General features: G+C 58.9%; 1 protein-coding gene across 7 annotated transcripts in view; it reads left to right on the forward strand.

The window, feature by feature from the left end:
* PHLDB1 (pleckstrin homology like domain family B member 1) overlaps positions 1 to 18,967 on the forward strand; it is a 44,469-nt gene that overhangs the window by 11,127 nt on the left and 14,375 nt on the right. For 3 of the 7 annotated variants that reach the window (XM_062197141.1, XM_062197139.1, XM_062197140.1), the window contains exons 5-13: positions 3,466 to 3,591; positions 6,194 to 7,542; positions 10,341 to 10,622; positions 11,002 to 11,142; positions 11,226 to 11,363; positions 13,874 to 14,002; positions 14,347 to 14,502; positions 18,378 to 18,488; positions 18,620 to 18,709. In XM_062197141.1, the coding sequence (XP_062053125.1) occupies positions 3,466 to 3,591; positions 6,194 to 7,542; positions 10,341 to 10,622; positions 11,002 to 11,142; positions 11,226 to 11,363; positions 13,874 to 14,002; positions 14,347 to 14,502; positions 18,378 to 18,488; positions 18,620 to 18,709 (2,522 nt within the window). Of the gene's footprint in view, positions 1 to 841; positions 915 to 3,465; positions 3,592 to 6,193; positions 7,543 to 10,340; positions 10,623 to 11,001; positions 11,143 to 11,225; positions 11,364 to 13,873; positions 14,003 to 14,346; positions 14,503 to 18,377; positions 18,489 to 18,619; positions 18,710 to 18,967 lie in introns of those variants that run through there. The other 4 variants (XM_062197145.1, XM_062197142.1, XM_062197143.1 and 1 more) reach the window with 2 other exon arrangements.

Below are 18,967 nucleotides of genomic sequence, written 5' to 3' on the forward strand. Positions count from 1 at the left end.
TTCCTGCCTGACCCTGGGGGCACCGGGACACTGTTTCCCAGATAGGAAAAGTGCTTTGCGGGGCTGGCGACAGCTGGAGGACTGGAGGTGGGGTAGGAAGGAGAGGAGGTGGCTTCTGGGAACCCAGCACGCAGACTGCCTCTGGAAGGGCAGTGCCTTGGTCATGGGTGAGCTGTGGAGAGTGGGGTCCATAGGAAGAGGTGTTTACACTGAGCTGGGCTCAGTGCTGCCTGCATGGCACAGGGCACTGCCCTGGCCTGATCACCCAGCCCAGGGTGACCTTGTCTCAGTGGCAGGCTGAGGGCCAATGCTGGACCTAGGGACCCATCTGGGTTCCATGGGCCCCTGCTCTCCTCTTCCTCATATATGGACCCATGGAATGTTCTCCGAGGTCACTGAGGCCAGCCATCTCATTCCATAGATAAGGAAGCCCAGGCCAGCATGACTGGCCCTAGGTGACACTGGCTGGGACCCCAGCCTTTGCCACTGGCTTCCTACCCTGCGGGGCACTGAGTGAGACCCCGCGCTGCGCCTGCGCACTCTCACCTTTGCGTGGCCAGGCCAGCGTGGCCTCCCTAGGACCTCTCCTCTCAGCCCACGTCCCCGCCCTGGCGCAGATCCCCGCATCCTCCCGCCGCCCCGCCCTCCGCATCCCGCTCCCCTCTCTCCTCCATCACTTCCTCTTCCCCTCCTCCCTCCTTTGTCCCTCCCTCCCTGGCTCCCTTCCCCCGCCGCTGCCGGTGGCCGGCCCGCCCCTCCCCGGGCATTGGCGGCTGCTGGCTGCCTGGCTGCACGCTCCAAGCCTGGAGCCGGCGGCGCGGAGCTCGGCCCGCCCCCTCAAAGGCCTGGGGCGGCCCGGGGGCCCGGCGGGCTGCACTGGCCGGGGCCGACGATCTGGAGGTCCGGGTTCAGCGGTGAGTCCTCAGCTCCCGCCACCACCAGCCCCAGCCACCGGGCGTGGAGGAGCTCGAGCTGGGAGGCGCCCTGAAGGGTGGGCACCAGGAGGGGGATGGGTCTTCAGCCCCCTGTGTGAGCCTGAGGCTGAGACTGGGTGGTTTGTGCCCTGAACATTTTGGAGTTGGAGTCTGGGCTTGGGTGCACGGCTCAGCCGGCCAGACCCATCTTCCAAAGCGCCTGCAGCCCCCTCCTGGAGGACAGCCTGCAGTTTGGCTTGAGGGATCCTTGTTAGGATGAGGGCAGCCTCGGTAGGGATCTGATGTAAAGGGGCAAGCGTCTCCTGCTGGCGGGTCCATTCTGCTTGTGTGGCCAGCAGGGCTGGGGCTGGGGCTCTGTGCCGAGTGAGCATGTGTGCTCTCTGAGTGTGCCGCTGTGTGTGTGTGGTGTTCCCCCTCTGCATGGCAGACATGGGATCCACCCTCTCCTTCGATCGGTTTATTTCCCTCCAGATGTGCAGCTCCTCCAGCCACCTGCACACAGCTGCTCTGGGCATGGGGGGCCGGGACCATGACTGAAACTGGAAGGGCAGGGCTCCTGGGCATCCCTGGAGGGCTGGCCTCTGGACGTGTGGGGCAGGAGCAGGCATCAAGGGGGTTTCTTCCAGAAACAGGCTGGCCAGGCCCCTGTAGGCAATAGGGGCCAGAGTTGGGGCAAAGCCTATGGCCCCTGTGTGCAAATAGAAAGTTAATTTGGGCAGGAGCTAGGCTGCTCCCATCCTGCTGCCCTCTTGCCTGCTCTATTAATACAGATCCAGCTCTGCTGCCTGGCATCACTATTTATAGCACAGAGACAGCATGGCCACACCCCCTGGTGGGGTAGGGGGAAAAGGGGACAGCTCTAGGGGCTAAGGAGGAGGGGGTCCTTAGATGCTCACAGCTTCCTTGGGTGGGCCTGCCATTGCCGGACTGGAAGCCATGCAGAATCCTCACCTCCTTCCCAGCTTGGACCATGTGGTCAGGCTCCCCATCCCCCCAACCTCCCCACCCCATCAACATAGGTTGAGTGGGTCTGTCTAGACCCTGTGAACTCATCATTAATTAGCTAGTTAAATGGCTGCAAGGAGGGGGAAGGGTCTGGCCAAGCTCTTTCTGAAACAGCTGTGGTTGTGATTAGGTGGACAGTGTGGTTGGCTGTGTTGTTTATTCTGGTTATGATTACTCTAGGATCAGCTCCTCTGATTGGTAGCTTGGCAAGGAAGGCTCCCCCACTTTCCCAACCTCCCATTTAGTATTGTTGGTGCCTGCTTGTGTGGGAGAGCCTGTGGGTATGCCAAGGTAGTAAGTGGCTTTGTCTACTATGGTTGTCTGCCGTGGGCTTTCCAGCCTGCAGGGCCCTCACCTCTCCTACAGCAATGTCTGGGGTTCCAGGAACAGGCTCCTAAGCGTCTCATGAGGGGACCTGCCAAGGTGCCCACGTGGCCTGGGATAGCCTTTGCCCTTGCAGCCTGGCTGAGCCGAACTGTCTCAGCGTCCAGGAATGTAGACTTCCCTGCCAGTCTTAGCTCAGACTGGCATGAAGCTTGAAGCGCCAAGTGGCATCAGACTGGGCCAAGGACCGGGGGTGTAGACAAATCAGAAAGGTGGGTGGTAGAGAGCACCAGGGCTCTGACTTCTCCCATCGTAGCATCTTAGGAGCCCTGGCACACCTGGTGTAGCCGGCAGGCAGAGTTCCGCCAGCTTGGCTTAGGGTGCCTGTGGGCACACCTGTTGCTGTGCACACTCCTGAGCCCCTGGCTACATTTTCTGGCTCCCACACACCCTCCTCCTTCCACACACTCGCACTTCCTGGGCAGGACTGGGCTTGTGTCTTCTGCCTGGGAACACGCTTGGCTGAGGCCGGCCCCTCTGCCCAGGCTTGGCTAGTTTCCAAGGAGACCAGGGAGTAGCCAGATGGTGCTTTTTCAGAAGGAAGGTGAGGGTGGCCCCCTAGACTCTGAGAGGGTGGCAGCTCTCCTGAGGTCATATAGCAAGAAAGAGTACAAGCAAATTCTAGGCCCGCTGGGACATCTCACTGATCCCTGTTTTTTCCCCTTGTCCTCTGACTCAGAACTGCAAGTTTCTGCCTCTCAAAGCCAACCCTTCTACCCAAGGGGCAGATCAGTAGATCATGGCTTGGTGGGTGGGATGCAGGCATCCATGTTCCTTGAACATTCTCCAATTACAGATTACGTTTACAAACGCCGTCTTACTAACCCTGCAGGGTCAGTGGTCTTGTTCCCATTTTTCTGGTGAGAGAACTAGATTTGGAGGTGAAATGATTCCACCCAGAGATCTCACAGCTAGTGTGAAGAGAAGTTCGGCAAGGGCTTAGGTCTTAGGACACACCCACCTGTGCTCGTTCCACTCTGTCTTGCCTGGTGGAGTTGCCTGTCTCAGGTGTGCATTGTGTGGACACTGAACGTGCAGGTGGGGCTGCCTCTTTGGAGCTTAAGGGAAACCAGCTAGTGCTGAATAGCACAGTGGGGTCCTCAGCTCTGCTCGCACCCCTAAGTGTTTGCTTTCTCCACAGGCTGCATGTTGTGCCTGGGTCAGTCCACCTTTCTCCGCTTTAACCACCCTGCTGAAGCCAAGTGGATGAAGAGCATGATCCCAGCAGGGGGCCGGGTCCCTGGGCCCCCCTACAGCCCTGGTCCTGGTAGGTGCCCAGCTAGGTCAAGCACTCAGGCTGGTAGTACCCCTTGGACAGTCTTTTTCCTTGCCCACTGCAGCCACACTTGGGATGTGAGGGCAGGACAGCGTCCGTGGCACGGGCTTGCTGCCACCTACCTTGGACTGGTAAAGGCCGCCAGGCAGCGGGACTGCTGGGAGGGATCCAAGGCAGTGATGCTTGGAAAGTGGGGAACCATGTGCCTTGAGCAATGGAGGACTCTGCCGGCTTGGACCCCACTGCTCGGGGTCCTGGCTTTCTCGTGTCACCATGACAGTGTCACCCTTGAGAGTGGCCTGAAGGAAGCAGGAAGCATGGGAAGCTCTGGTGGGCCCACCTACTGGTGATCCTGCTCTTGGACCCTGCCCAACCCTCCGGCCGTGCCATGCCTGCCGCTGACTCAGTGGAGCAGCTGCAGTTCATGTGTGAATTATTGATCCCCAGAGGAGAATTGGTGATTGTTCTAGGAACCCACACTGGCTCCCTCAGCCCAGCTGCCTAGTGGGTGGGTGCACACCAGAGGGTCTGCCACCCTACACTCTGCACTGGCATTCAGATGACATGTGCCCTTTGCCCAGCCCTGGGGACCTGAGGAAAGGTCATTGGATCACCAGTATCCAAGGCAACCTCTCCGTGCCCTGCATCATCCCCATAATTTAGAACCCAAATTCCATCTTAAAAAGGCTTGCCTTTCCTTCTCCCTCAGCCGCAGTCTTTTTATACTCACCTGGGGTCTCAGCAGCCTAGGTTTCTCATCCACTTCCTAGTTAATTATTTTAAGATTTATTTTAGGAGCCGGCACTGTGGCATAATGGGTTAAGCCACCACCTGCAGGCTGGCATCCCATATGGACACCGGTTCAAGTCTAAGCTGCTCCACTTCTGATCCAGATCCGTGCTAATACACCTGAGAAAACAAATGGAAGATGACCCAAATCTTTGGGCCCCTGCACCCACCTGGGAGACCTGGAGAAAGCTTCAGGCTCCTGGCTTGGGATCAGCCCAGCTCCGGCTCTTGCAGTGATTTGGGGAGTGAACCGGCAGATGGAAGATCTCTCTCTCTCTCTCTCTCTCTGCCTCTGCCTCTGTAATTCTGCCTTTCAAATAAATAAATCTTTAAAAAATTATTTAAAAAAAAAGATTTATGGGCCGGCGCCGTGGCTTAACAGGCTAATCCTCCGCCTTGCGGCGCCGGCAACACCGGGTTCTAGTCCCGGTTGGGGCGCCGGATTCTATCCCGGTTGCTCCTCTTCCAGTCCAGCTCTCTGCTGTGGCCCGGGAGTGCAGTGGAGGATGGCCCAAGTGCTTGGGCCCTGCACCCGTATGGGAGACCAGGAGAAGCACCTGGCTCCTGACTTCGGATCAGCGAGATGCGCCGGCCGCAGCAGCCATTGGAGGGTGAACCAACGGCAAAAGGAAGACCTTTCTCTCTGTCTCTCTCTCTCACTACCCACTCTGCCTGTCCAAAAAAAAAAAAATTTTATTTGTATGAACAGCAGAGTTACAGAAAGAGGAGAGAGAGAGAGAGAGAGAGAGAGAGAGAGAGAGAGAGAGAGAACAGAAAGAGAACAATAACAATCTTCTATACACTGGTTCACTCCTCGAATAGCTACAATGGCTGGGGCTGGGCCAGACTGAAGCCAGGAGCCCAGGGCCCAAGAACTCCCAAGCAGATTAGCAGGAAGCTGGAATGGAAGTGGAGCAGCTGGGAATTCAAAATGGTGCCCATATGGCATCCCGGCACTGCAGACCAGGGCTTTACCCACTACACCACAATGCTGTGAGTCTTTGCCACTCTTCTGGGATCTCAGCAGCCTGGTCCCTGGTTCCTGGTCCACTCCCTAGTTAATTTTTTTTAGCTGCTTCTACTTGAGCCTTGCCAAGCCCTCACTAGGCTGTTGGAACAGTGATTCTGGGGACTCCTGGTTGGCTGACAAGGGCTGGGACAGACTCTCGCTGGCTGGCTTCATGGGGTAATTGGAGGCCCTGAGCTGCCCCTAGCTGCTGGCCAGCAGGGCTTCCAGGAACAGGCTGTTAGTACCAGATCCCTCCTCTGCTTCTTCCTGGATGAAGCTATGTAGCCCGCACCACCTGCCCAGCCCTGGAGGCTTTGTTTTCCTCCCCAGCCTCTGGCTGGCTGTGTTGGAAGGCCCTGATATGCTTGCTGCTAGACCAGGAGCCTCTGGGACCACATTCAGCCGCCATCTCCTTTGTACACTGCCCACCTGCCCTTCCTGAAGGAGAAGTACAGGAAGCTGGGGAAACCAAGGCAGGGGCGAGCCAGGTTTTGGGGTGAGAAGTGCCTGGCCCTGTTGCTAGCGCTGCCCTAGGTACAGTTAGAGCCAGGAGGATCCTGCCCTTCTCCTTTCTTTACACAAAGGGAAACTGAGGGCGTTGACTTGGCTTGGGTTGCCCAGTGGGTCAGGGGCAGAGCTGGCTGGTGCCAGAGCCCAGACCTCCTGGCTACTTGTGCAGAGCCTTTGAAGCCCTGCTGTGCCAGGAGGAGGTGGGGTGCTGACCTCGCTCTTGTGCACATGCAGCTCCCCCGAGCTGAAGGCCAAGGCCTCAGGCCTCTTTACATTTCCCCTCAGCGGAACCAGACAGCCTGGTGAATGGGAACCACACCCCACAGCCTTCAACCCGGGGACCCTCAGCCTGTGCCAGCCACAGTTCCCTGGTGAGCTCTATTGAGAAGGACCTGCAGGAAATCATGGACTCACTGGTGCTAGAGGATCCTGGAGCTGCTGGCAAGAAGCCCACCACAGTGTCCCCACTGTCGCCACTGGCTAATGGTGGGCGCTACCTGCTGTCCCCCCCAACTAGCCCTGGTGCCATGTCTGTGGGCTCCAGCTATGAGAACACCTCTCCAGCCTTCTCACCACTCTCCTCGCCAGCCAGCAGTGGGAGCTGTGCCAGCCACTCACCCAGTGGGCAGGAGCCAGGACCTTCCGTGCCCCCGCTGGTGCCTGCCCGCTCTTCCAGCTACCATCTGGCCCTGCAACCCCCACAGTCCCGCCCTAGTGGTGCCCGTTCCTCCGAGAGCCCCCGGCTGGGCAGGAAGGGGGGTCACGAGAGGCCTCCCAGCCCTGGCCTCCGGGGTCTGCTGACAGACAGCCCAGCCGCCACGGTCTTGGCAGAGGCCCGCAGAGCCACTGAGAGCCCCCGACTGGGTGGGCAGCTGCCCGTGGTAGCCATCAGCCTGAGTGAATACCCAGCCTCCGGTGCCCGCAGCCAACCCACCAGCATTCCTGGCAGCCCCAAGTTCCAGCCTCCAGTCCCGGCTCCCCGCAACAAGATTGGCACACTCCAGGACCGCCCTCCCAGCCCTTTCCGTGAGCCCCCGGGCCCTGAGCGGACCTTGACTGCCAGCCCCTCGCGCCAACTGGTGGGGCGAACATTCTCAGATGGGTCAGCTGCCCGCACCCTGCAGCCTCCTGAGAGCCCACGCCTGGGCCGGCGTGGTCTAGACAGCATGCGCGAGCTCCCTCCCTTGAGCCCATCTCTGTCCCGACGAGCTCTCTCTCCGCTGCCCACCCGGACCGCCCCAGACCCCAAGCTAACCAGGGAAGTGTCAGAGAGTCCACGGCCCCGGCGCTGGGCAGCCCATGGGACATCACCAGAGGACTTCTCCCTGACGCTGGGGGCCCGCGGGCGGAGGACACGGAGCCCCTCGCCCACTCTGGGCGAGTCCCTGGCACCCCGCAAGGGCAGCTTCAGTGGCAGGCTGAGCCCGGCCTACAGTCTGGGCTCCCTCACTGGGGCTTCCCCCCGCCAGAGCCCCCGTGCGCAGAGGAAGCTCTCCAGTGGGGACCTGCGGGTGCCTGTCACACGGGAGCGGAAGAACAGCATCACGGAGATCAGTGACAATGAGGATGACCTCCTGGAGTACCACCGGCGGCAGCGCCAGGAGCGGCTCCGGGAGCAGGAGATGGAGAGGCTGGTGAGCAGGTGCCGGGGTCTCTGGGCATGGACTGGGCAGCCCATCGGGTGGGAGGGGCCCGGGCCTCTCAAGTGTCCCCTCTAGGCTGCACCTTCGTGACCAGAATCTCATGGCTCTGGTGCCCTGAAGAAGCACTTTCTTTGAAATCTCTAAGGCTTTATCTTAAGTTCTTGCTAATCTCACACTTATTCTGCAAGTTTCACATTATGTGCCTGAGCACAGGGACACTAAACAGCACCGAGATGGTGAGGCCTTTTACTTCCCAGTTTGAGAAGCAGGTGATGGCAATGTGAAGGCTGGGTCCAGAGAAGGGAATGAATTTGTCCCAGGTCACACAGCAAGTTCCGGCAGAGCTGGAATTGGGACCCACCTCTCTGTCTTTGCTACTCTGTCTGAGGCTTGTTCTCCCTCCCTCCCTCCCTCCCTCCCTCCCTCCCTTCCTTCCTTCCTTTAGTTGAGCGGTAGAGTTACAGACAGTGAGAGGGAGAGACAGAGAGAGGTCTTCTACCCACTGGTTTACTCCCCAAATGGCCGCAACGGCTGGAGCTGGGCTGATCAGGAGCCAGGAGCTTCTTCCAGGTCTCCCACACGGGTGCAGGGGCCCAAGGACTTGGGCCATCTTCTGCTGCTTTCCCAGGCCATAGCAGAGAGCTGGATTGGAAGAGGAGCAGCTGGGACTAGAACCGGCATCCATATGGGATGCTGGCACCGCAGACAGAGGATTAACCTATTGCCCCACAGCACCAGTCCCAAGGCTTGTTCTTTCTTTAATATTTATTTGTTTATTTACTTATTTATTTGAAAGGCAAAGTGGTGGTGGTGGTGGTGGGCAGAGACAGAGATCTTCCATCTGTTCGTTCACTTCCCAAATGGCCGCAAAAGCCAGAACTGGGCCAGGCCAGAGCCAGGAGCTTCTTCCAGGTCTCTCATGCAGGTACAGGGGCCCAAGCACTTGGGCTATGTTCCACTGCTTTTGCAGGTGTGTTAGCAGGAAGCTGGATTGCAGGTGGAACAGCTGAAACCCAAACCCGTGCTCATAAGCTTAACCTGCTGCGCCCCAACGCTGGCCCCCTTAGGCTTTTAAAATTTTTTTTTCTTTAGAAAAGTGCCTGGTCCATCTTTCTTGGCTCTCTTTGGCCTCTGCAATTGGATGGGGGCCGTTTACCTTGGGCCAGGCAGGATCATCTGGGAGGATGGGAGCAGGGAAAAGGAGAGAGCAGGGTGGGCAGCCCCCAGCCTGACCCTGGGCTGCCCTATATGATAATGCCTGTGTGTACCCTTTGCACTCACATGTGTGGGTGTGTGCAGAGGCTGGGTGTGGCTCTGGGCAGCTGTCTTGGAGATGGCATCTGAGCTGGGCGGGGGCCGGGATTCCCCGGATAGCGCGGGGAGCTCCAGGGGCTCTGGCTGGGATGTACCACATGCCGGAGGACGGGTTCTGCTCACTTCTCACTGAGAGCAGAGGAACGGAGTTCTTGGGGGGCCTGGGACTGGTTGGAGGAGGTTTCTCTGGAGCCCCTTTGGGAAGAGATTGGGACCATCTGGGTGGGGCATGGGGCAGTTGCCCAGCTGAGAGCTGAGGCAGGGTCCTGTGGTTTTCTTCTCATCTTGGCCTAGGAGAGAATGCTGGGCCTCCCTGGGCGCTCATCCTGAGAGGGGCAGTGAAGCTGGCATAGGCACAGGCGTGGGCCCAGCTCACAGCTCCTCTGTGCAGCCTTCCCACCCCCACCCCACACAAGCACACACCTCCCCACCAGCCCCAGCCTGCCCCACCTGCCACTTTAAGTCTGGGCTCCTGCCTGCCCTGCCCCTCCCACCTCTACCCGGCTGCTTATCTGGGTCCTGGGGCAGGGGCGGGGCTGGGCCCTGCCCCGCCTCCTGGGTGCTGAAGCTTGGTTCCTGGTTTATTTATATTTTTGCCATGGATCAGGAGGGAAGCTGTGTAAGTGTCTGGGAAGAGAGGGGACCGCGGCCAAACCTTCGGCGGTGAGAGACACCTGAGGAGGTGCAGGGTCCCCAGAGAGCTAGGGAGGCTGTGGTGCTACGAATGGGTGAGGGAGACACAGCCCAAGGGCCTGAGTATTCCATCCCTCCTATGCCTCCTAGGCCCGGAGCGGTGACTGTCTAGGCGGGCTGTGGGATGGGAACAGGTGGAACACTCCAGGGCCTGAGTGTTCAAAGACCGGCAGCAGCCGACGCTGCTGGGGAGGAGCCCAGGGCTGCCTGAGGGTGGGGGCTGGGAGGACCGTGTCCTGGCCCTGCCTCTTCCAGTGTGTCTGTGGCCGGGTGTCAGGTAGACCTGTGCATCTGTTTTCCAGCCCCGTGTGTCTGTGCTGGACGTATTTGTATAAGTGTGCATTTGTGTGAGTTAGGGGCTGTCTGTTAACAGGGCCAGTGCACGCATTCTGTCCTCATGTGCCAGTGTGTTGGCACTGGGATGTCCGTGTGTCCACACATCTGTAGTTCCCTGTCAGAAGGGATATGTCTCATTGTAGTCCCTGTGCGTTTGGGTGTGTCCATGAGGAAGCCTTGGCCCAGGAAGCAGGAAGACAGGAGGGGCTGGCCACGTGGGCAGGTGCCATAACAGCCTGGTTCTTCCTGCCCACTTCTGTGGTGCCCTGCCTTGCCTCCTACAGATCTTAGGGTTAGGGCTCTCCTGCCTTGACATTGAACCCTGAGCCCTTAGTGCTTGAGGTCTCCCTCCTGACAGGACACCAAGCATCGTTCTAGCACCAACCCACGCCCCACCCCCAAGCACGCGCTGGCTCATGATTGATTGCTCTGTCCACTCTCCCCAGGAACGGCAGCGCCTGGAGACCATCCTGAACCTGTGTGCTGAGTACAGCCGGGCTGACGGGGGCCCCGAGGCTGGGGAGCTCCCCAGCATCGGGGAAGCCACTGCAGCACTGGCACTGGCAGGCCGGAGGCCCTCACGAGGCCTTGCCGGGGCTATGGGGACCTCTGGGCGGAACAGTGAGGAGCCCGGAGCTGCCACCCAGCGCCTGTGGGACAGCGTGGACCGCTCAGATGAGGAGAACCTCAAGGAGGAGTGCAGCAGCACTGAGAGTACCCAGCAGGAGGTGGGGTGCAAGGGAGGGCGCTGGGGCAGAGGAGGCTGGCGTGCTGAACACTGAGAGCCGGGGAGAGGGGATAATGGAAGGATCGACCTCGGGAAGAGACTGAAAACCAGAGGGGTGGCTGTGAGGAGGCGCGGAAGGTGTGGAGGTTCCAGGCTATAAATAAGCTTTATGACATACCTCTCCTTGGGGCCCCACCCAGGCCTGGCACCCAGTGGTAAATCTTTATTCCTTTTAGCTGCGGCTTTTTTGCTCCCCTCACAGGGAGGGGAATCAGCCTCCACATCTTAGTCTATCCCCACCCTGCCCAGCGTCCCCAGGGAAAGGGGGTCCGTTCTCCAAGCCCCAGGCTTCCCCGTCTGATGGCTTGCCTCCCTTCCAGCATGAAGATGCACCTAGTGCCAAGCTGCAGGGAGAGGTGCTAGCCCTGGAGGAGGAGCGGGCTCAGGTGCTGGGGCGTGTGGAGCAGCTCAAGGTCCGTGTGAAGGAGCTGGAACAGCAGCTGCAGGAGTCGGCACGCGAGGTGAGCCGGAGGCTGCTGGCTGGGCCCCTCCCCGGCTGAGCGAAGGCCCTGGCTGTCTTCATGGATCCTGGTGTCTGCCCTAGGCGGAAATGGAGCGGGCCCTGCTGCAGGGGGAGCGGGAGGCAGAGCGGACGCTGCTGCAGAAGGAGCAGAAGGCGGTGGACCAGCTGCAGGAGAAGCTGGTGGCCCTGGAGTCGGGCATCCAGCAGGAGAGGGACAAGGTAACCCACACCTGGCTGGCCCAGGGCTGGGACCAGTGGCCTGAGAGAGCAGGAGACGTGCCTCCTCCGGGGCCCTGTACCCCTCACGTCGTCGTCCATCCTGCTGACCAGGTGGTCTCTGTGGCCTCTTCAGGACAGGGGCCCTTGTCCTCCGTGGAAGGTACAAGCTTGGAGGGTGCTGCCAGGGGCTGGGCTGGTGTCTGAGGTCTCCTCTGTCTGGGTCTCTCTGCTACACGTGGGTGCCTGGGTGCCTGCCATTCTGGGCTCTTCTGGGAAGCGCCAAAACTCCTCTCTGGGGCAGTGAGCACAGCCCAGGAGACGGATGCTGAGGAGTGAGTCAGCTGTGGCCCCAGCACGTGGAGGACGTCTCCCTCCAGCATGCTGTGGGTGCTCAGGAGCGGGTCTTTGGGAGACGGCCCTTAGGCCTCTGCTTCCTCCGAGCCTTCAGGGTCTGCAGCCTCCCATTCCAGATGGTCCCAGCTCCCGCCCCTACCCCTTTCAGATTTCGTGCCAGCCTGCAGGGGCTACTATTCCATCCCACAGGGGCCGTGCCAGCCACACTCGATGCCCAACAATATGCCAAAAGCTCCGACATGGAGAAGGGGTCATCTCTTTCTGGATTTTGACAGTATTTTTCTAAGAATTAAAATTTCCTTTTGGATTTTTTGAGAATATCTTCCTCCTGCCCTCAATTTTGACGATCCTAAACATTCTTTGACCCTTTATTTATTTATTTTTGGAGCTTCAACTCTGGTCCCCAAAACCACACTCCCAAATTCTGTGCCAGATTAACTCCATGCTTACCCACCAAGGCCTCCACTAACGCACAGTCTAATCACTGTCTTGGGCTCTCGCATGCCCCTAACTGCCAGGCCACCCAGGCAGGGCTGAGCCGTGCCCGCTTACGCACTAACTCCAGGGTGCCTTCATGCCCCTGGCCTCTCCCCTCTAATAACTACCTCCTCCTTTCTTGGTGTGGGACCCCAGGGTTTTGCTCAGAAAGGAGCTGGCAGGAGGGCGCAGCTGAACTTGACTCAATGGGATATCGGCAGGAGGGGCATAAGGGTAGGGAAAGGCTCAGCTGAGGAACAGCCCAACCTAGGAGCTCCTCCCACTGAGAGGCCTGGGCTGCTGGCTCCACGTTGGCAGCTTCCCGCACAGCAGGGGGAGGCAGGCCGTCTTCCGTCCATCCCTCTGCCTACCCGCTGGAGCTGAGGGGTAAGGGGGTCCAGGGGAGGGTGTGGCCCCTGGGGGAGGTCTTGCTGTTAACAGTGGCTGCCCTTTCCAGCTTCCCCTAGGGCTCCCAGATTTAGATACTCCAGTCAGAGGGGGGGAAAGGGTGTCCCCTCCCCCAAGCCACCCAGAAGCTAGGGTATTCTAATAGTAGAGCCCAGAGGTTAGGGAGGTACCTGGTGGCCAGGAACTAGCCTGCTGCAGGCCTCTTCTGTGGGGACGGGTAAGTGATAGGGGCAGAAGGCCAGGGGGTGGGGGCCGGCACTCAGCACAGGGGCTACTCTCGGGGTGCAGCTTAGCATGTCTCATTGGCCTGGAATTGCTGTAGGCCTGGATTTTGCCATCTCTGGGCCCAGTTATTTGAGTGGTGGTGGTGGTGGTGGTGGTAGTGGTGGTGGTGGTGGCGGCGGCGGCGGCTGCGGTGGTCGGGAAGGTTCCCTTGCCTCCCTCCCCAGCCCCCAGTCCATGGCCTGACTCTGGCTGTGGAATCCATAATCACAGCTTCTCCTCTGCCTGTCCTTCGGAGGGGTGACTCACCAGCTCCTCCCCTCGTCCCCTTTCCCGCCCTCGGAGGTGTCATCTCGCCCCAGACAGAGCCGTCCACCTCCTCTCTGTACCCACTCCCAGGGCTCTTATTACCATGGCAACGGCCAAACTAATTGCAACTCTCGTCCCCACTGAAGTTCAGCGTGCAGTGCCGGCACTCTACCCCAGTCCTGGACTGGGATTGGGGGGAGGGGGATCCGGAGGGTTGGACGGGGTCTGCTCCACTGCACTGCTGTGGCTTTAACCTCCTCAGCTCCTGATTCGCATCCCACCCCTGGATTTAACCCTCGCCTCCACTACCCTTTCCCCTGGGGGTAAATTTTGGTCTCTGGGCGATGGTGGAGCCCTGGGCTCCCAACCTGTGGAAGCCGTTCTGGCCTCTGCTGCTTCCAAGAGAAAGCTGAAGCCTTTTCCTAGGGCCTGCCCGAAGGTTACTCGTTCACAGACCCGCAGGAGACCAACATTTCTGCCCTGCACCTGCTTCCTGCCTGTGCTGGCTGTCCCCGCACCTCCTGCCCTGTCTCACGTTCTGTACCCACCACTTTGTGTGCCTTCTTCACCTCCTTCCTCCCTCCCTCTCCTCTTCTCTCCCTCCTCTCCGCTCTGATTCCTGATGTCTCCTCCCTTGCCCGCCACCACATCCCTGCCCGCCCTACCCTGCCGCCCAGAGTTGAGGAGTGTGTGTTCTGTTTCTCCCCTGTGCCCGCCCTCCCCCCCCCTCCCGCCACCAGGAGAGGGCGGAGCTGGCCGCGGGACGGAGGCACCTGGAGGCCCGCCAGGCGCTCTACGCCGAGCTCCAGACGCAGCTCGATAACTGCCCCGAGTCAGTGCGGGAACAGTTACAGGAGCAGCTGAGAAGGGTCAGTTCCACCAGCCCCCCTCCCCCGGCCCCCGCGGGCCACCCGCCCAGAGAGAAGACAGGAGAGCGGTGGGACGGTACCACCTGGGCCTGCAGTACCTGCCGGACACCAGGGTCGGTGCTGTGGCTTGGAGGGGTCCGGGAAGGTTGGGGGGAATCAGTGCTCCAGGCCGTGATGCCCGGGAACGGGACGAAGCCAAGCAGAGCAGAGGGGGATGGGTGGGGGCAGGTCTTTCTCCAATGTCCCCGGGTCCAGCCCCCACAACTCACCTCTGTGGCCTGGCCTTCCAGGCCCAGAGTGGTGTCGTGAGCACCATCCAACCTCTGTTGTCACTGCTGTTGAAGGAGGCAGAGGCCCTGGAGACGGAGACCAAGCTCTTTGAGGACCTGGAGTTCCAGCAGCTGGAGCGGGAGAGCCGCGCGGAGGAGGAGCGTGAGCTGGCCGGCCAGGGGCTGCTGCGCAGCAAGGCCGAGCTGCTCCGCAGCGTGGCCAAGAGGAAGGTGTGCCTGGGCCCCGGCTCCCGGCATGCTACAGGTGGAGGGGGGCCGCTGACCTACGTCTCAGTTGCACTCAGTGACTTCACGGGTGATAACATCGCCTTCCTGTGCTACGCTCTGCTGATGTGCGGATTGAGACCCACAGTAGACTGATGTGGGAATTAGACCAGAAGCAACCGCCGAGGAGCTCTAGTGTTAAGCCCTGACTCTCCTCTGATGCTCGGTGGGAAGCAGATTCTGCTGGCACTCGGAGCTGGGTACTGGCTGGGCAGATGGAGATGCAGGGGAGGCCAGCTTCTGCCCTGCCCCGTCCAGCTCTGATGGACGCGTTGGCACCCATGTGGAGACCTTAGATCTGATGTTAAAGACAGCTGAGGTAGGGGAGTCCCACAAAGGGCAGCTATCTGGGAGCCAGCCCTGGTGTGGCTGAACTCTTTTTTTTTTTTTTTTTAATCAATTTATTTGAAAGGCAGAGAGAGAGGTTTTCCATCTTCTCATCTGTTGGTTCACTCCCCAAATGGCTACAAAGGCCAGAGCTGGACCAATCAGGAGCCAGGAGCTTCTTCTAGTTTTCCCACGTGGGTTCAGAGTTCCAAGGACTTGGGCCATCTTCTACTGCTTTCCCAGGCCATAGCAGAGAGCTGGATAGGAAGTGAAGCATCCAGGATTCGAACAGGCACCCATGTGGGATGCCGGCATTGCAGGCAGTGGCTTTACCTGCTCCGCCACTGAACTCTTAAGCAAGGGGATTGGGCACTGTGTCCTGGTGGGCAGTGATGTGCTAGATGCCATGAGCATCTGCTGATCTCAGCCAGACCTGGCTGCGACAGTGGCAGGATGGTGGGGCAGGGGTGTGTGTGTTTGTGTGTGTGTGTGTGTGTGTGTGTGTGTGTGAGAGAGAGAGAGAGAGAGAGAGAGAGAGAGAAGCTAGGCTTAGCAAGGGTGGGGGAGGGGAATTGGAAGCCCTGGATGGCTCATACCTATAGACTCAGGTGTGGCTGCAGCTGTGTCCCTCTCTATACGCGTGCATACATGTGCAATGGGCTTGACGGGTGTAAACATGTGAGAGGTGAGGGCAGTGAGCTGGGGGTGGAGTGTCCAGAAGTGGTGAGCAGGGCTAGGGCTGAGGTTTGCTGGCTAGCCTGGGTTTGGTGGTCATTGGGGAGCTGTGGCCCTCCCCTGAGTCCAGCTCCCTTGCTGCCCTCCCCAGGCTGCTCTGCCTTACACGTGCACCCACTTTCCGGATGTGAGGCTGATGAAGTAAGAGAACTCACATTTCCTAAGCCCTTGGGCATAGGCCAGGCACGCTAGCAGGAGGCCACGTTGGGTTATCTCCTGCTGTCCTTGGGATTGTCTTATAAGGCAGGCTCACTTATCCCCATTTTATAGACAAGGCAACTGGGGTTCATTGGAGGTGTGTGTGTGTGTGTGTGTCTGTGTACTCAAAGCCTAGCATGTAAGTGTCACACTCAGATTTGAAACTCGGGCCTGTCTGAACCCAAAGCCCACGTTCCTTCCACTGTGCTACACAAGGGCTAGGGCTGGCTCTTCTCCATCTTCCTCTTTTCTTCTGGGGGGAATGCAGCAGGGGCCCTTAGATCAGCTCATCCATTTGAAGTTCTAGGTGGCCTAAGCTCCTGGGAGTTGTGGGAGGGTCAGCAGCAGTAGACGCTGCTTCCCTCTTACAGCTTACTGGCCCCTGGGCAGCTGCAGCCCTGCTGCCAGGACCCAGAGGTTACATTCTCTGTGTGCTACTCCTTGTGAGCTCTGGCCAGCTTCCATCCCTCAGCTCCCAGGGTCTGCCCCAGGCCCTGTGCCCTGGCGCCCTGTGCTGCTCAGTCCTCTTTGGTTCAGAGTGGTTGAGAGCACTGGCCTTGGAGTCCAACAGATCTTATCCTAATCCTAGCTCTGTCACCCACTACCTTAGAGACTTTAGCTCCCAAGTGTCAGTGCCATCACCTATAAAATGGACATAAAGGTACCTGCGTGATACGGGAGTTACCTGAGGTGTGAAATGCAAAACATTTGGTAGAGTTCCTGGCCCCTAGAGGTAACTGGCCGCTCTCCTGTGAGGGTCACTGCCTGGCCTGCTGCAGTCGTCCTCTGGGTTGATCCCAGGTTTAGGTGCAGGACAGCTCCCTTCTTCATGCTTTCCTCTCCCAGCTCTTGCTCCTAACTATGGCTGCCTCTCCCAGGAAGCCCTCTTAGCATTAATCTGGCCTATTCCAACCCCCACCCCACCCCAGGTCCTCATCCTTCCTCCTGACTTCTTACTGTGTTTCCTTGAAATCAGCACATGATAGTTGAGCCAGGCACTGTGCTGAGCCCTGTTGGGGATGTGGAAACAGAAGAGACCATGTGCATTGGCTGTTAACATGCGGGGCAGGTGGTGGTGGTAGTGGCAGCAACAGTATGTTCACAGATGACAGTGACACGAGAGAGGCCTAAGGTGATACAGAACAGTGAGAGGACGGGGGTGGGGGGCGAAGGAGCAAAGAAACCAAGTTGCAGTCAAGGAAGGCTTTGGAGGGGAGGTAGCATCCAGTGAGGTCTTGGAGGCCAAGCCTGGGGTGTGTGGAGAAAACGGACAGCTGTCTTGGCTAAGGGGGGTGGGGGGCCGCTGCAGAGGCAGGACGAGGGCTAGGCATCCTTGCGTGCCAGGTCAGGGATTTGTGCTTTATCCTGTGGGTGATGAGAAGCCACTGAAAGGTTCTGAGGAGAGGAATGACCTGGCCTTACTTGTGGATCTTTTAAAAAATTTTAGCGATATATTTATTAATTTATGTGAAAGGCAGAGAGACAGATCTTCTACCCACTGGTTTACCCCCCAAGTGCCTGCAACAGTCAGGGCTGGTCCAGGCTGAAGTCAAGAGCCAGGAACTCCATCCAGTTCTCCTGCATGAGTGGCAGGAACCCAAGTCCTCGAGCCATCATCCGCTGCCTCCTATTTTGCACATTAGGAAACTTTACGGAAGTGGAGGAGCTGGGACTCGAACCAAGCACTCCCATATGGAATGCAGGCATCCCAAGGGGAGCTTAATGCCTGCCCCAGTGTGGATTTTTTTTTTAAGAGTGAGTTATTTATTTATTTATTTATTTGAAACAGTTACAGAGAGGGAAGGAGAAATGGGGAGAGAGCGAGCTTCTATCCCCTGGTCCATTCTCCAAATGGCTGCAACAATCAGGGCTGGGCCAGGCCAAGGCCAGGAACCAGGAGCTTCTGCATCTCCCATGTGGGTGGCAGGGGCCTAGATACTTGGGCCATCTTCACTGCTTTTCTTAAGCCATTAGCAGGGAGCTGGATGGGACAAGAACCAGCACCCATATGGATGTAGGCATTGCAGACAGCAGCTTTACCCACTGTGCCACAACACCAGCTCCCCAGTCTGCATCCTAGTAAAAATTAAGAAATACGTATTTTCTTTAGAAAGACTAGAAAGAGGCCTTTTTAGGGGGCTGTTTTGTGGTAGCTTGGAGTGGATGAGAAAGTTGAGCGTGGAAGCAGATGGCTGGTGAGACGACTCAGACTCAGGCCAGGGGGCAGAGGCCTGGATTTGGGTGGCAGCCATGGGGTGGGGGGTGGGTGAACTATTCAGTGTCCTGGGCTCTGAGACCCACTGACTGTGGGGGTAGGGAAAGGCAGATTTAGGGATTTGGTTCTGGCTAGTGTGTCTGGTGGCACAGGAGTTACAAGGCTAGGGGAGGGAGGGAGGAGAGGAAAGGGGCTGACCACCGCAGCCTGGGTTTTCCTGGCCTGTGGTATGGTGGGCCAAGTGGAAGAGCTGGTTCCCTTCACTGGCGCCCTGGGTATCTGGGCAGGAGAGTCGCACTTTGGGCTCAGTTCACCCAGGCCTGACTGACCACCCCATGTCCTCCAGGAGCGCCTGGCAGTTCTGGACAGTCAGGCCGGGCAGATCCGGGCGCAGGCTGTGCAGGAGTCGGAGCGCCTGGCCCGTGACAAGAATGCCTCGCTGCAGCTGCTGCAGAAGGTAGTGCCTGGCAGGCGGGGCTGGGGGGAGGGCGGGGGAACGGGAGCCAGGGTGCAGATGGCCGCTGCCTCCTCCCCCACCGTCACCCTTGTGCCCCTCATTCTGACTCCGGCCCTTGGTGCGGCTCACAGGAGAAGGAGAAACTGACCATGCTGGAGAGGAGATACCACGCGCTCACGGGGGGCAGGCCTTTCCCGAAGACCACCTCCACTCTCAAAGAGGTAACAGGCTTGGGTCAGCCCACAGGGTGTCCTGGGGGCTCCCATGGCTGAGGCTGCACTCGGGGCTGCTTTCCCGAGCTGCAGAGATGAGAGGAGAGACGGTCCTGAGCTCCGGGACTTGACCCTCCATGGCTACCGGCTGCTTCCTCTGAGTTGCTGTTCGTGCTCCGTGGAGCCCACCAATCTCACCATTTGAGACCGGAGTGTAGGTGGGATGGGCAGGGCTGGGCAGGCTCATCCGGTGGGCGTCATAGAGAT

This window comes from Lepus europaeus, chromosome 7 (assembly GCF_033115175.1).
Source record: "Lepus europaeus isolate LE1 chromosome 7, mLepTim1.pri, whole genome shotgun sequence".
NCBI classification, from domain to species: Eukaryota; Metazoa; Chordata; class Mammalia; order Lagomorpha; family Leporidae; genus Lepus; species Lepus europaeus.